This window comes from Curcuma longa, chromosome 20 (assembly GCF_044706935.1).
Source record: "Curcuma longa cultivar G26 ecotype Majalengka, Jawa Barat chromosome 20, ITB_CL_G26_1.1, whole genome shotgun sequence".
NCBI classification, from domain to species: Eukaryota; Viridiplantae; Streptophyta; class Magnoliopsida; order Zingiberales; family Zingiberaceae; genus Curcuma; species Curcuma longa.
Genome location: NC_133880.1, coordinates 9,409,368 through 9,424,062, shown reverse-complemented (window position 1 = coordinate 9,424,062; position 14,695 = coordinate 9,409,368). Strand labels below are relative to the sequence as shown.

At 41.0% G+C, this 14,695-nt stretch overlaps 2 protein-coding genes across 2 annotated transcripts; one reads left to right on the top strand and one right to left on the bottom strand.

Annotated features, from left to right (window-relative positions):
* Positions 1–2,806: 2,806 nt before the first annotated feature.
* On the bottom strand, positions 2,807–3,683 carry LOC141813024 (uncharacterized). Its single transcript, XM_074700936.1, has 2 exons — positions 3,621–3,683; positions 2,807–3,511 (listed from the first exon to the last, which is right to left on the bottom strand). Exons 1-2 carry the CDS (start codon positions 3,681–3,683, stop codon positions 2,807–2,809), a joined length of 768 nt encoding a protein of 255 aa, XP_074557037.1.
* A 1,119-nt stretch (positions 3,684–4,802) lies between these two features.
* Positions 4,803–6,149, top strand: LOC141813023 (uncharacterized). The gene is made up of 2 exons (XM_074700935.1): positions 4,803–5,428; positions 5,642–6,149. Exons 1-2 carry the CDS (start codon positions 4,803–4,805, stop codon positions 6,147–6,149), a joined length of 1,134 nt encoding a protein of 377 aa, XP_074557036.1.
* Positions 6,150–14,695: the final 8,546 nt, after the last annotated feature.

Genomic DNA, 14,695 nt, shown 5'->3' with positions numbered 1-14,695 from the left:
TTCCATGGTCCAATAATGATACACAATTAATCCAATTCAATAGCTCAACATGCAATAGTTACAACACAAATTCGGATACCATGTATAGCATTCAAATCTCATTTCCAATTCCCCATAACCAAGCACACATTTGAATCTATCAAGCATACAATAACAAATCCAATTTCCACACTTAACATGCATCAACCATTCACCATTCCGTAAGCACTTCAAGCACCAAACAAACCAACAAACCAAACAAACACACAAAGCAAACAAAATTAAAGTTAGGGATTAGGTTAACAATGAGATTTAAGTGAGAAGTTAAGATTAGGATGAAGTAGATTAAGTCAGTAACTAATAGAACTACAAGAGAAGCCAATTAAACTAAATTATGTTAAGATTAAGGTTAAGGTTAGAACACAGGTTAGAAATTAAGGTTAGGAATATACAATGGTGTTAAGGTGGCAATTAAGCATTCGGATTTTACTTTACAACATATTTACCAGGAATGGATTTACAGAGGATGGATTTACAGTGAACAAAGGGGGGTTTTTTTCGGTTGAACAAAATGGGAAGAACAAAGCAAACAAAACAAATCAAGCAAACCAAAAACCTAATAGAATTGAACCGCAAATTAGGGATTCGGGGATTCCCTGATTCATCACTGAATGGAGCCAACAACCGGAAGAAGAACGTGCGCCGGGGAAGATGAACTCGCCGTGGTGATGATCGGGAGCAACGGTCGGCTTAGACAAGCTTGGAATCCTTCAACAGTGTCCCTGAACCCTGCTGAATCCACAGACAAAGCTCAGAGAAACCGAATCAAAGAAACCTTACCTGTCTCTTCCGGTGACGGCGGAGGTTGAAGAAGCGCCGGCGGTTTTCTGCTGAAATCACAGACAGAGGGCCGGTGTGGGTTCCCAGCTGAAATCACAGACCAGGCCCGGCCACCGTCGGGTCTTCTAGGGCGCGGAGGAAACGGGCTGTCGGCTGCCGTCCGGAGCTGGGCACTCCGCTCACAACTCCGGAGAACGACGACAGGGGATAGGGCGGATATCGGCGACGAAGCAACTCCAAGTTTACCGGCGCCACTCAGCTTTGAATCAGGAAATCGGGGAAGAAGGATGCAGGCGGAAGGGGAGTGGAGGAGGCCCGGCAACGGAGAAAAACAGAGGAAGAAGAGGAAGAAACAGAGGAAAAATCGGTAACGAGGAAACGCACAGTGTCCCTAACCTCGCGATCTCGAGCCTCCCCGTGCGGCGGAAAATGAAAACCCCTTTTAACGCAGCTGAACCGGCGGATGATGTTGAACCGGACTTGAGCCGGCGCTGCTGTGAAAGGAACCGAACCAAATTTTGATTTAAAACCGGCTTAAATGGCTTTGATTTGGGCTAATTAAGTGGATTGGGCCAATCTTTAATGGAAGTGGGCCGGGCTGGAGAAAAAACTCAAATGGCTAGGTTTTAGAATGGGTTGAACTTGAATTGGAGTTGGGTTAAGCCTAGGCTTGACTTGAATTTGAAATTGGCAGATTTGAGCTTAGCTTGACTTTGGGCTGGGCTGATTTAGATTTGGCTAAGATCAATTAAACTCGAGCTGGTTGAGTCAATTAAACTCCAATTCGAATCCAACTCGAATCAGAATTAACTTTCCTTCAAATTGAAAGTCCAAATATCATTATCTTCATCCTAATTCCCTGCCAAATTAATTACCACAAATTAATATTCGATAAATGCCTCAAAATAATAGAAAATAGAATGAAGACCACAATTAATCCAAGATAGAAAAATAAGGTAAAAGTCTAATTCATGATATGAAATATAATCAAAATCAGCCCAAAATGATCCTAATTTACCCGGTCAAATAGACAGTTATCACCCGCAGCTTGAGGTGTGGAAAAACCAAAATCCGGCTCCTCTCCTTTACTTGATCTTCTTGTTTTGTTTCTGCCCTGTCACGCGAGAAGAGGACTGTTCTGTCCACCTTCTTGTTTTTCCAGCCACCAGAAATTTCTCCTCTGCTGGTACCTGAAGCATTGCCACCAAAACTTCCTGTTGGTTGCTGCTGTTGACCGGAGAGTTCACCGGAGTTGCTGCTAGACTTTGTGATTGTGCTATTGGCCATTATTGCTTACTGTCGAAGTTCTTGGACGTACTGCCGGAACTTCTAGCTCGCTGCTGGAAGCTGCACAACTCCAACCAATACCCCAAAACCCAAATTTGGTGTAAAGATTACACCATTTCTCTCCAACCAATACCCCAAAGTACATCACCAAATTTGGTGATGTCAATTTTTAATTATTTTTTATTATTATATTATATAATTAAATAATATAAATATAAAATAATATATATTATTGTATTTAAAAAATAAATATAATATATATATATTAAATATCATAAATAAAAATAAATTTATAATTATTAATTTTTTCTTATTATTTATAGTAATATTAATTATTTATTATAAATATAAATTAAATGTATATAACACCATATTTTAATTTTATTATGCATATTTACAATGATTTAATTTATTATAAATTTTATTTATAATATATTTATATATTTAATTATAATTATATTTATACATTATTTAATTAATTTAAAAACATATATAATAAAATATTTAAAAATTTAATATGCATAAATGTAAAATGCATCATCCATTATGTTAACATACAAAGTAAAAATAGTACTAACACAAATTTAAAATATTACTAATAATCACTCAAATACATAAGAAGTACAACACACATAAACTTAAAAACATTTAAGATACAAATAAAAACGATATTGAGATACTTAAACCTAACATTACAATACTAATATTCGGGAAAATCACTCCCCGTTCCACTCAAATAATTATGATATTGGCTGTAAAAATTTGCAGGATTCTGAGATTCTTGATCTTCACCTTGATATTGATTGAGTTGTGATCCTTCTCTCTGTATTGGAGATGATTGAGATCCTTCTCCTTGATGTGCAGCTGGACGAGATCCCTGGGCTTCCATTCTCTTTTGCATAATTCTAATTTGTTCATTGCGAATATAATCACGCATCATCGGGTCAGAGATCGAGTTCAAATCTTTGAACAAAATTTTAGTTTCTTGCTTGTAGATCATAGCATCTGTCATTTTTGTAGTAGCAGCAGTACTTGCATTCATTGCCTCAACAAGTTGAGCATTAATATTGATTACCTTTGCAATTTGATCATCATTTTTTTTCTTCATTTTTGCTTTCTTCACCCCAGGAGGTCGTTTACTAGAACTACCACCGCTATCTGAAGAAGTGATATTAAGATCAAAAGTAGCAACACAAGGAGATGAAGGTGTACGAAATTCTTCCTCGGAGAATTGTTGTTCAGATGAACCAACATTAGCAGTTTGTCGTCGTGATTGCATGCTTGCAGTATTCATATTGTCAGTGCCAAATTTTTCAATATCTTTGAGAATATCCCATACATGGTCAAATTTAAAACCCTTTGTGTATTTCGGGTCTTGTGCTAACAACGCTTTAGCACGAGTTAACTGCAAGAAAAAAATTAAACATCAATTATGAAGGCAATGCTATTAATGAACTTAGACTTTGATTATAAAATTTACATAGCCTAAAATAAATATGAGCATAACAACTTACAATATCTTGTTCAGATGCTCCACTTGGATTCAAATGTTCGATTTGCCGTATGCAACCTTTCATTTTTGATACTGCACCAAGCATAAGAAGCATTCTTTTTTGCAAAGATCTTGGCGGTCGGCTACAATGCACAAAATTCGGATCTGCATGATACTCTTTCTCAATTCTAGCCCAGAATTGATCCTTCGACTGGTTGATTCCTATGATTGGATTTTGGGAAATATGAAGATAAACATGACATAAGTGTCTATCTTCTTCAATTGAGTATGAAGCTTGTCGGAAGGTGGGGGTTGAACTCATTTTGATTCGAAGAAGATAATACTCTCAAAAATATTGTTGGCATAGGATGTGTTATACCAATATCTGGTAAGCCATTATATAGGGAAACAATGTGAATATAAAATTATACAAATTTTGTCCAAATGTATTCATTGTTAGGTCATGTCATCTGCACACAAAAAAGTGTGTTCAGTGTCAAGTCACGTCGCCTGCCTAACTTGTCCCGATGTTGTCATTGTTGTGGCATGTCATCTGTGCAATTTTGTCCAAATGTGTTCATTGTTAGGTCATGTCATCTGCACACAAAAAATATGTGTGTTCAGTGCAGGTCACATCGCCTGTCAAACTTGTCCTGATGTTGTCATTGTTGTGGCATGTCATCTGTGCAATTTTGTCCAAATGTGTTCATTGTTAGGTCATGTCATCTGCACACAAAAAATATGTGTGTTCAGTGCCAAGTCACATCGCCTGCCAAACTTGTCCCGATGTTGTCATTGTTGTGGCATGTCATCTGTGCAATTTTGTCCAAATGTGTTCATTGTTAGGTCATGTCATCTGCACACAAAAAATATGTGTGTTCAGTGCCAGGTCACATCGCCTGCCAAACTTGTCCCGATGTTGTCATTGTTGTGGCATGTCATCTGTGCAATTTTGTCCAAATGTGTTCATTGTTAGGTCATGTCATCTGCACACAAAAAATATGTGTGTTCAGTGCCAAGTCACATCGCCTGCCAAACTTGTCCCGATGTTGTCATTGTTGTGTCATGTCATCTGTGCAATTTTGTCCAAATGTGTTCATTGTTAGGTCACGTCATATGTGGAAAAAAATAAAGATATAACTTACATTATAAATATATACTCCCATAAGCAACATATACCTCATTCATTCAATTATCTCAAAAAATGGATGCCACCAATGAAGGTTCATCAAACTTATCATCTTCAAGCTCTGATGATGATAACTATGCGGAAATGTTTGCTGCAACGCAGTTTGGTGCAACGCAACAACTGATCTCTCAGGTGATTTCTACCAATAGTCAAATTATCTTGAATTATCTCAACGAAGAAAACAGCCAACGCATGCATCGAGGCTCAATTCCTGGTCACAACGTGATCAATCGTAATCGTGAAGCTGCTGATCGTAATCTATTCAATGATTATTTCACCGAAAATGCCTTGTATAATGATGCAATGTTTCGAAGAAGATTCCGAATGGGGCGGAATTTATTTATGCGTATTTATGATGCCATTAGTAATCATGACAGCTATTTTATACAGAAAAGAGATGGGCTTGGAAGACTTGGTTTATCCGGCTTACAAAAAGTAACAGCTGCATTTCGGATATTGGCGTATGGTCTACCAGCAGATGCTACCGATGAGTACATTAAAATAGGAGAATCGACTGCCATTGAAAGTGTGAAACGATTTTGTCGTGCTGTTGTTGAAGTTTTTGGAGGGCAGTACTTACGATCTCCAAATGCTCAGGATGTTGCTAGGCTACTCCAGATTGGTGAGCAACGTGGTTTTCCAGGTATGTTAGGTAGCCTAGATTGCATGCATTGGAGGTGGAAAAATTGTCCAACAGCATGGGCAGGACAATATTCTGGTCGTAGTGGAAAACCAACAATTATTCTGGAAGCTGTAGCTGATTATGATCTATGGATCTGGCATGCGTATTTTGGGTTTCCTGGATCGAACAATGATATTAATGTGCTTGAGTCTTCTCATCTTTTTGCTAATCTTGCTGAAGGTATTACTATTCCTGCTCATTACGTCATTCAAGGAAAAGAGTATAATATGGGTTATTATTTAGCTGATGGTATATATCCCAAATGGTCAACACTGGTTCAAACGATTCATGATCCACGAGGTAGAAAGAATAAATTATTTGCAATGAAGCAAGAAGCATGTAGAAAGGATGTTGAGCGAGCATTTGGCGTGCTCCAATCACGCTTTGCAATTATTGCAGGACCTTCACGTTTTTGGCAGAAAAATATTTTACATGATATAATGACATCATGTATTATTATGCATAATATGATAATTGAAGATGAACGTGATTTAAATGCACCAATCGTGGAACACTTCGAGGTGCCAACTCCAGATGTTGAGGCAGCAGTAGATGATCGTACTCGGTTTGAAGATTTTTTAGCTCGATACAGACAAATCAAAGACAAAGAAGCTCATATTGCTCTGCGAAATGCATTAATTGATCATATATGGGAACAGTATAGTAATTCTGAATGTTAAATTCCCATAATATTGTATTTTTAATTAAGTGTCATTGTCTGTTTTATATTAATAATATATTTTATCCTAATTGTGTGTGATTTTGTAATATTTTAAAAATATATTTATATCTGAATAATTATGTAATAAATATTAAAAATAAAAATCATAATAATTATAAATTTTAAAAATTAACTTATTAAATATAAATGAAATATTAATTTTAAATATAATAATTATCATAAATTAATTATTAAATTAAAATGTATATCGATAATTAATTATGAATAAATGAATAAGAATAAATAAAATATTCTAAAGAATATTCCTTTTTGGTGTAAAATGGTGTGAGTGGGTTGGAGTTGAAATAGTGTTTGGTGTTGAAATTACACCATTTTGGTGTGAAAATGACACCAAATTTGGTGATGTGGGTTGGAGATGGTCTCATATTCAATGCATGCGGGTAAATTGCATTTGTGAGGATATAATTTTATGATATAATATGATGAATGGCATTAGAATCAAGTTATCATCTCGTAGTCGGGTCGGCGCCGGGAAGATGCGAGGCAGGTAAAAAGGGGAGAGAGAGAGAGAGAGAGAGAGAGAGAGAGAGAGAGAGAGAGAGAGAGAGGGGTATTTAGGGTGTTTTCACCAAATAAAGGTATCTTTTAACTAATTAAAATTATAGGGTGCATATTGGAAATAAAAGAAATCAAGAGGCACGAGTTGAAAATTTTGCCAAAAAAATTAGAATGACAAAAAAAAAAAAAATTCTCGAAAACATAGACCATAATTCTTGAACCAAAAGCTTTTTTCTTTCCGCTCCAAACTTCGATCTTTTTCTTCGTTGCATATATTTATTAGAATGGTTGAATGGTTAGCCGCAAAACTTTTAAATTTCCATCAAACTAATTATTTTAATCTCAGCCTACTTTCTACGATATACTGACGAATATCTATCTCAATGCTTTCTTTCATTATGTTAAATTTTACACAAGTAAACGAGAAGGAAACAAAAGATCCAAACAAATTAATATTCAATATCTGAGGTACATGTGAATGAATGAAAAGATTCATACAAATTCATCCTATTGCGTAGCTCTGAAAAGGACGAGACATGCAACTAATGCTAGCTATAATGGTCAATACTAAAACATGCACCCCCAAACATTGCTTTACGCCTTCAAATTCTTCTCACGTAAGTCCAGTTCATGAACGCAATAGTTAACATCAATAATTTGCCTGCATGGTTTCAAATCCACTCCTGTTCACTTCACTCCAAATCTCCATTGATTCTGCATGTTTCTTCCTACAAATCCAAACGGATAGAACCTCTTCTGTCATTCCGAAGATGATATAGAACCTCTTCTGTCATTCCAATGATTCTGCATCTCGTTGCATGTTTCCTTCTACAAATCCAAACGGATAGAACCTCTTAACCGATGGAGTTTTTTCCTTTCTTTTTTTTTTATAATTAAAAAAAAATTTAATTAAATTATATAACGCGTAGTGATTGACCTTGCATGCATGCTTTTTTCCTAGATTCTTCTTCTACTTGTCCTTTCTCATACTTGTTCCTCTCCTTTCGACAAGGATTGATCTCTTTCGTCCCTTGCGATTGATACTTTACCCCTCGTAGGCGTGGCCATATATCTTGTTCCTAGAACCTGGTACAGGCTCCTCGTCGGCATGCCATGCCCATGTCATATGGAGTTTCAGTATCAGGACGCTCTCGACTTGTAGAATGCCAAATTAACTTTGGGTGATAATTAAGAGAATATGATTAAGGGTAAACTAGAAGGAAGCTGAAGGATAGAGATGGTTTGAGACTGATTAAACAGGCAAGAATATTGAGGCCGACAACGTACATTCTGTAGTTGTGCAAAAGATGACAAGCAGAAGCTGAATGCGCGTGCCGAACATAAGCTAGCTCTTTGGCAGCCAGTGCAAGTAAACGACATCCAGAAGAACCCATTGAAAACGATAATGTCGTGAGTGTTTTAGTCGGCCGACCCAGTTAAAATAAATATATATTTACATCAAAAGGTACCAATTAGATTCTTAGACTTTCGTGTGGTGTAAAATCATAGTCCATGCATGTAGAACTTTTTTATTAGTTAACAAAAAATATGAATATTTTAGAGAGAAAAAAAGTTATTCTTAATCTTAGAATAAGTGGAACTCACTTTCTCGCTGCCTTTGGTCGTGCGATCTGCTCAACTTATCTAGATCATTGGGTCCATATGGTCAATTGATTGGACCAACCATATCGCTTGGAACAACTGGGCTAGTGAGTCATCTTGGTTGTGCTGACAAACTAATTCATCAAAATATATTGATCCAACTATCCTTCCCACTTGAATCAAATGACCAACTCAAACAACTAGTCGGGGTCGACATGTGAGCTATATTCATTTGATCTGATCATACCACACTGCTTAGATCGACTAAAACAATCTATTTTGCCTAGGCCAACGAAAGAAACTTAAAAGTTCAACTAGATAACTACAATTTGACCTTTCATCTCAAACCAAATATATATATATACTACAAGAATATCCTGAAATAATGACGGAATTAATGACGGATTATAATTTGGTCGCTAAAATAACGATCGAAATATTATTTCGATCAGTATATAACAACGGATTTTACTGTAGTCGCTATTTAGCAACCAAAATATGATTCGGTCACTATTTTAGTGACCGAACTAGTGCCCGGTTGGTAATTTAGTGATCGAACTAATGTTCGATCGCTGATTTAGTGATCGAACTATGAGTCGATCGCTAAATTTGTGACTGAACTTTAGTTTAGTCGTCACACTTAATCCGAACTATATTTAACGCCTAAATTCGATCGCCAACTTAGTGATCGAACTTTGATTCGGTTGCTACTAAATTAGCGATCGAACCTTGGTTTGGTCGCTAACTTAGTGACCAAAATTTGATTTGGTCGCTAACATAGCAACCGAACTTTGGTTTGCTCGCTAAAGTTATCCCTAAAATCTCAAGACCCGGCCCCGATGCGTCTTTCCCTCACCCCCAACCCTAATTTCATTCCAAACCCCTCCGATCTACAACGTGATCCCGTCTCCAAGCCCAACGTGATCTCCTCTCCGACCCAATAAGTGTCTCCTCTCCTCTCCTCTCCCCTCTAGTCGCTGCGAGGTCGGATGCATGGTTGGTCGTGAGGTCGGCCGTAGAGATGGCTACGAGGGAGGTGGCGGGGCTAGCCACGGGAGGTCGACCGCGATATCAAACCAAGTCGACCACGTGGTTGCTCATGTAGTTGGTTGCAAGCTCGACCCTGGGCGGCCACGTGGCTGCTTGCAAGCTCGACCCTGGCTGGTCGTGTGGCTGCTTGCAAGCTTGACCCTAGCTGCAGACTATTTACGTGGCTGCTCGCAAGCTCAACCCTAGTAGATCACATGCCTGTTTGCAAGCTCAGCCCTGGCCGATCGCATGGCTGCCTATGTGGACACACATGCATTCTTGGTCAGGAGGTCGAGTGCGAAAACAGTCTTGGCCAGGCGGTGGATGACCACAAGCTCAACCGCGTCCTCAACCTTAGCCATAGGGTAGACCGACCGAAAGCTTAACCGTGGGCATAATGTGATGCAATAAGAATTTATTATATTTTTATATACAAGTAATTAATTAATAGATCTTTGTTTCATAATTATCTCTAAAAGAATAAGTGGTATAATAAAAGAATTTCATTGTTGTATTTAAAATATTATGAAATGTGACTGATATTAATTTTGGATTATTTTTTGTTATCTTCAGGGATATTACATTTTTTGAGCACTTTTCTCCATCTCGTCTGATATCTTCTCTTCCAACGGTACTATTTCTTTTGAGGTTCAAACTTCATGTTTAGTTTAAGTTTAAGTGTTATTGATAGTATTATATTTTAATGATTTAACTAAGTTTGTGTTATAACTATATGCATATTTAGCTTAACTTTACACATTTATTGATGTTGCAAATTTATTTCTCTTTAAGTTATAATGTATATGAATAAATTTTGAATGTACAATAGATTAGAAAATGAGTTTATCATAGATGAATATTTTGATGCAATCGAAGAGTCTGTGAAATTCACTAAGCGTCATCTAAACTATATGGATGGTAACAAGTTACGTTGTTTGTGTAATTATTGCAAATGTAAAAATATAATTTTTCATGACAAGGATACTGTGAAAGTAAATCTAGGTAAAAATAAATTTATTCTAAATTATTACAATTGGTTATTCTAAATTATTGCAACTGGTACTGTCATGGAGAACTTATGTGTTTGAGCAGGCGAAAAATGTCACCTCTTTTGCCGGACAGGTCGGGCTCTGGCGAGGAAATTGAGTCGATGCTCCATTACTGTTAGAGCAACACTGGTGATCTCTGAGGGCATCTAGGCGAAAATATCACAGTTCCGAGTTAAGCAGGCAATTCAATTGTTTCTTCAATACAGGGGGCAAGTCGGCTGCTATCTGCGTGACTCGGTCAGGTTGCTCAGGTGCAATTTGCACTTGAATCTTCTTTTGGATCAGCTGGGTAGGAGAGGTTTCTTGAACAGAGTTAACCTTAGTGGCTTGCTTCCTTATCACTGCTCGAACATTATCTTGGACCATATCAATGTAGCACTTATGGGCCACACCCTAGTCCCCGCTAATTAAGCCAACTTGGTCCTGGACGGGGAACTTCAATTTTTGATGGAAAGTGGACACTACCGCGCTAAAGGAGCTGAGGGCTGGCCTTCCCAGAATGACGTTGTAGGCGGACGGGGTGTCCACCACCGTAAAGAGCGTGTTGCGGGTCCTTCGTAGCGGTTCTTCACTCAAAGATAGAGAAAGCTGGATTTGACTCAGGGGCCAGACCTCATGTCCGGAGAACCCGAATAGGGAGGTAGCCATAGGCTGCAGCTCCTCTCGATCAATATGCATTCAGTCAAAAGCATCTTTGTACAGGGCATTGATCGAACTACCAGTATCAACGAACACCTGAGCTACATCATAATTCACGATGGTAGCCCGGATGACCAAGGCATCGTCATGAGGGAGGGCGACCCCTTCTAAATCTTGAGGCCCGAAGGAGATTGACAGACCCTGTTCCTATCCTTGGCGAGTGCCAAGGCTGTACACCTCCAATCGTCGCCCATGAGCCTTGCAGGCCTGGTTGGAATCCCTGTTAGTGGGGCTGTTGACGATCATACTGATCTCCCTGCGGTGAGGGATGTTGTCCTGATTGTCCCACAGGTCTCGGCGAACCTCGGGATGTTGTTCCAATGGGGGGCGTGTGTTCACGCCGCCGATCATCGCGCGTCGGGAATTGATCCTGACCCGAAGGGGACCGTCACGACCTTTCTGTTGGACGTCGAGGTAGAGGGTCTGCCCGCCTAGGCACCCCTAAGTGCCTTTAATCATTTCTCTAGCCATATCCTCCCACCATGTGCCAACCCATTAGCGGGGTGTCTCTCACTGCTTACTGATGGTCCCTAATGACCCGATTAATTTCTTGGACCAGTTGCCGACATTCTTGTGTGTTGTGTGCAATCGACTGATAGTATGCACAGAATGGGTTGGTTGTCCGACCCCGGCCGTGTTACTCAGTCCGACTGGCATGGGAAGGGTGTCAACAGCTTGTACGACTCGCTCCTCGCTCCTCGCGACGAGCTGGGGTGTTCTAGAGCGGCCGAATTAGAGGGACGTTCTAGAGAGGCCGGATCGGGGCCTCCCTCCGCGGCGGGGGTGGAGCCTGCCTCATATTTGGAGACAGAGCCGTCCCCACGTCGTTTCTGTGGGCGAGCTGAGTCTCCTCGAAATGGATGTACTTAGAGGCTCTTTTCTAGTAAACCTCTGGTAATTGGGCGACGACTTCTTTCTTAGGGACCGAAAGAACTCTCCATCAAGCAGCTCTTGAGTAAAGGTGCTCGTGAGTATATTCAAGGAGGTTGAGGGTTCCTCCCAGACGACTTGGTTGAATCGATGAAGGTATTCCCGCAAGGTTTTGCGAGACTTTTGATTCATCGTGAATAGGTTGAGGGGGATTTTTTGGTATTTTTTATTGCTAAAAAATTGATGCAGAAAGACCTCCTTGAAGTCCTTGAAAGAATGGATAGAGGAGAGTGGTAGTCGATTGAACCAGCGTTGCACCGAGTCAGCGAGGGTGTTGAGAAAGACTCGGCACTTGATTCCATCAGTGTACTGGTGTAGTAGGGAGGCATTTTCGAAATGGCATAGATGGTCCTCCAAGTCAGTCGTTCCGGTATATTCCCCCAACTGTGGCAGTCAGAAATGCCGAGGAAGTTCTTGTTCCAATATCTCGCGAGCAAACGGGGTTTCCGACACATCATTTGGGTGATGTGCCGAAGCCTTTCCTTTGCGCTCATCACGTAACCCGCCCTCAGTTCGAGGCCCAAGGGAGTCTGCCTCTATATGTCCACCACCACGGTTAGTGGAGCCCATAGGCAACAACACTTCATCCACAGGCGATGGCTTCTGAGCCCCGAGAGGGGCATTTGTTGCTTGCGCTGGAGGAGGTGGGGGTAGGGCGTCCTGGTGAGCTGCTTCTACAACTTCACGGATGAGCTGGTGAAGGCCTTCACACGTTAACGTGATGGTGTCTCCATGGTTTCTTTCTTTAGCCGGCTCACAGTTATCGGTGGTGCGTCTGGTGTTAACCATCTTGGTGTTTAGCTCAGAGTTCCCACAGACAACGCCAATTTTGTTCTAGCTAGATACCGTAGAAGGTCAAGCCACCAGTCAAGGATATGTCACCTCAATCGCTGTAGATCCTACCGCTGAGAAAGAAGGGACTGATGCAGGGAAACACTGAACAAACAGATTAGCCGAGTGCCAGGGATTCCCGACAAGCCCCTCCGATGCTCAAGTCAGTTCCCGGAAGACGTAGAAAATGAAGAAGAAGAAGTGCTTGAATGTAGTAGATTACAGAGAGCTTTCTCATACCTGTCCTGGAGTTTATATACTCACTGAGGGAGATATTGTACGGAAGTGCGAGGCAGCTGAGGAGATAGATCCTGTACATTCCTGACAAGTGAGCAGACAAGATAGCATCTAGGAGACAAGGTCTGCAGACCTAACAACCATCCTTGACTCGGGCATGCGAATTACTCTTATCCTTTAGCTGAGAATGGAAACCTAAGAGGATAGAAACCTGGCAACTTAGTAATCATCCCTCTCTTGTGGCAGAGCCCACACGCTTGAGCGTCCTATTGCTAGGTGTCGCAGGGCTGCCTTTAGGTAGGGAGGTACTAGGGAAGGACAGCGTCAGAGTGGCATAGAATGATCAGGCTTGTCGAGGTAGAGTCGATTGAGGTCGGGAAATAGATTGAGCAGTCGAACCGCTTAGTGCCAAGAGCAACGACGGGTGGCCGAGGTTAGGACTGAGCATACGAATGAGTGAATAAAGTAGTCGGGCCTGTATTCGAACGACCGAGATACCCGAGTGTTGAGTGGCTTAGTGGCCGAGATAGCCGAGTGCCAAGTGGCTTAGTGGAACCGCAATTGAATAAGTCATATGGGGTTTGACCGTTGATCCATTGACCTGCCAGGTTGAACTGATTATGAACTTTCGTCTTGCCACGTCAGGCCCCTAAAGACCCGTCGTATCACAAGCCTCCCCCCAAGTCTAGTCGAAGGAGGTGTAAGCCGACTGACTAGACAGGGCAATACCATGAAAAACCCTACTCGGGATAGGTCGAGTGTCCATCTCCAGTTCTAGGACATGAAACCACCACCGACTGGGATGCGCGTAGGACTTGAAACTTTTAACAGTCTCGTCGCATTAAATATTGAACACGCACACACGCGATCTTTCTTGGAAATCGTGCATTATCACATTTAATGTCGCTGGCATACTTTATCAACATGGGATCTGTACTGGCAATTCTGACGTCAAATGGCCACGTGCTAGTGCTAGAATTCTTAGGGCGAGGATGGTGGAGGGAGAATGAAGCGTTGGAGAGATAATGAACCAATCATCTGATTCTTAGAGTTTTTCGTGGTATTGCCCTGTCTAGTCAGTCGGCTTACACCTCCTTCAACTAGACTTGGAGGGGAGACTTGTGATACAGCGGGTCTTTAGAAGCCAGACGTGGCAAGACGGAAGTCCATAATCAGTCTAACTTGGCAGGTCAATGAGTCAACGGTCAAACTCCATATAACTGATTCAATTGTAGTTCCACTAAGCCACTCGACACTCGCCTATCTCGGCCACTAAGCCACTCGGCACTCGACTATCTCGACCACTAGGCCACTCGACACTCGGGTATCTGGTTGTTCGAATACAGGCCCAGCTACTTTATTCACTCATTCGTACGTTCAGTCCTGACCTCGGCCATCCGCCATTGCTCTCGCCCCCAAGCGGTTCGACTGCTCAATCTGTTTCCCGGCCTCGATTGACTCTGCCTCGACAAGCCTGATCATTCTATGCCACTCCGACGCTGTCCTTCCCTAGTACTTCCCTACCTAAAGGCAGCCCCGCGACACCTAGCAATAAGACGCTCAAGTGTGTGGACTCTGCCACAAGAGAGGGACGATTACTAGGTTGCCA

Excerpts from the sequence above, each read along its gene's own strand:
- LOC141813024 (XM_074700936.1), bottom strand. The coding sequence starts at position 3,683 with ATGAAAGGTTGCATACGGCAAATCGAACATTTGAATCCAAGTGGAGCA. Across the intron at positions 3,512-3,620 it reads GAGCATCTGAACAAGATATT|TTAACTCGTGCTAAAGCGTT; the intron begins GTAAGTTGTTAT and ends TTTTTCTTGCAG.
- LOC141813023 (XM_074700935.1), top strand. The coding sequence starts at position 4,803 with ATGGATGCCACCAATGAAGGTTCATCAAACTTATCATCTTCAAGCTCT. Across the intron at positions 5,429-5,641 it reads GGTGAGCAACGTGGTTTTCC|TGCTGAAGGTATTACTATTC; the intron begins AGGTATGTTAGG and ends TTTTGCTAATCT.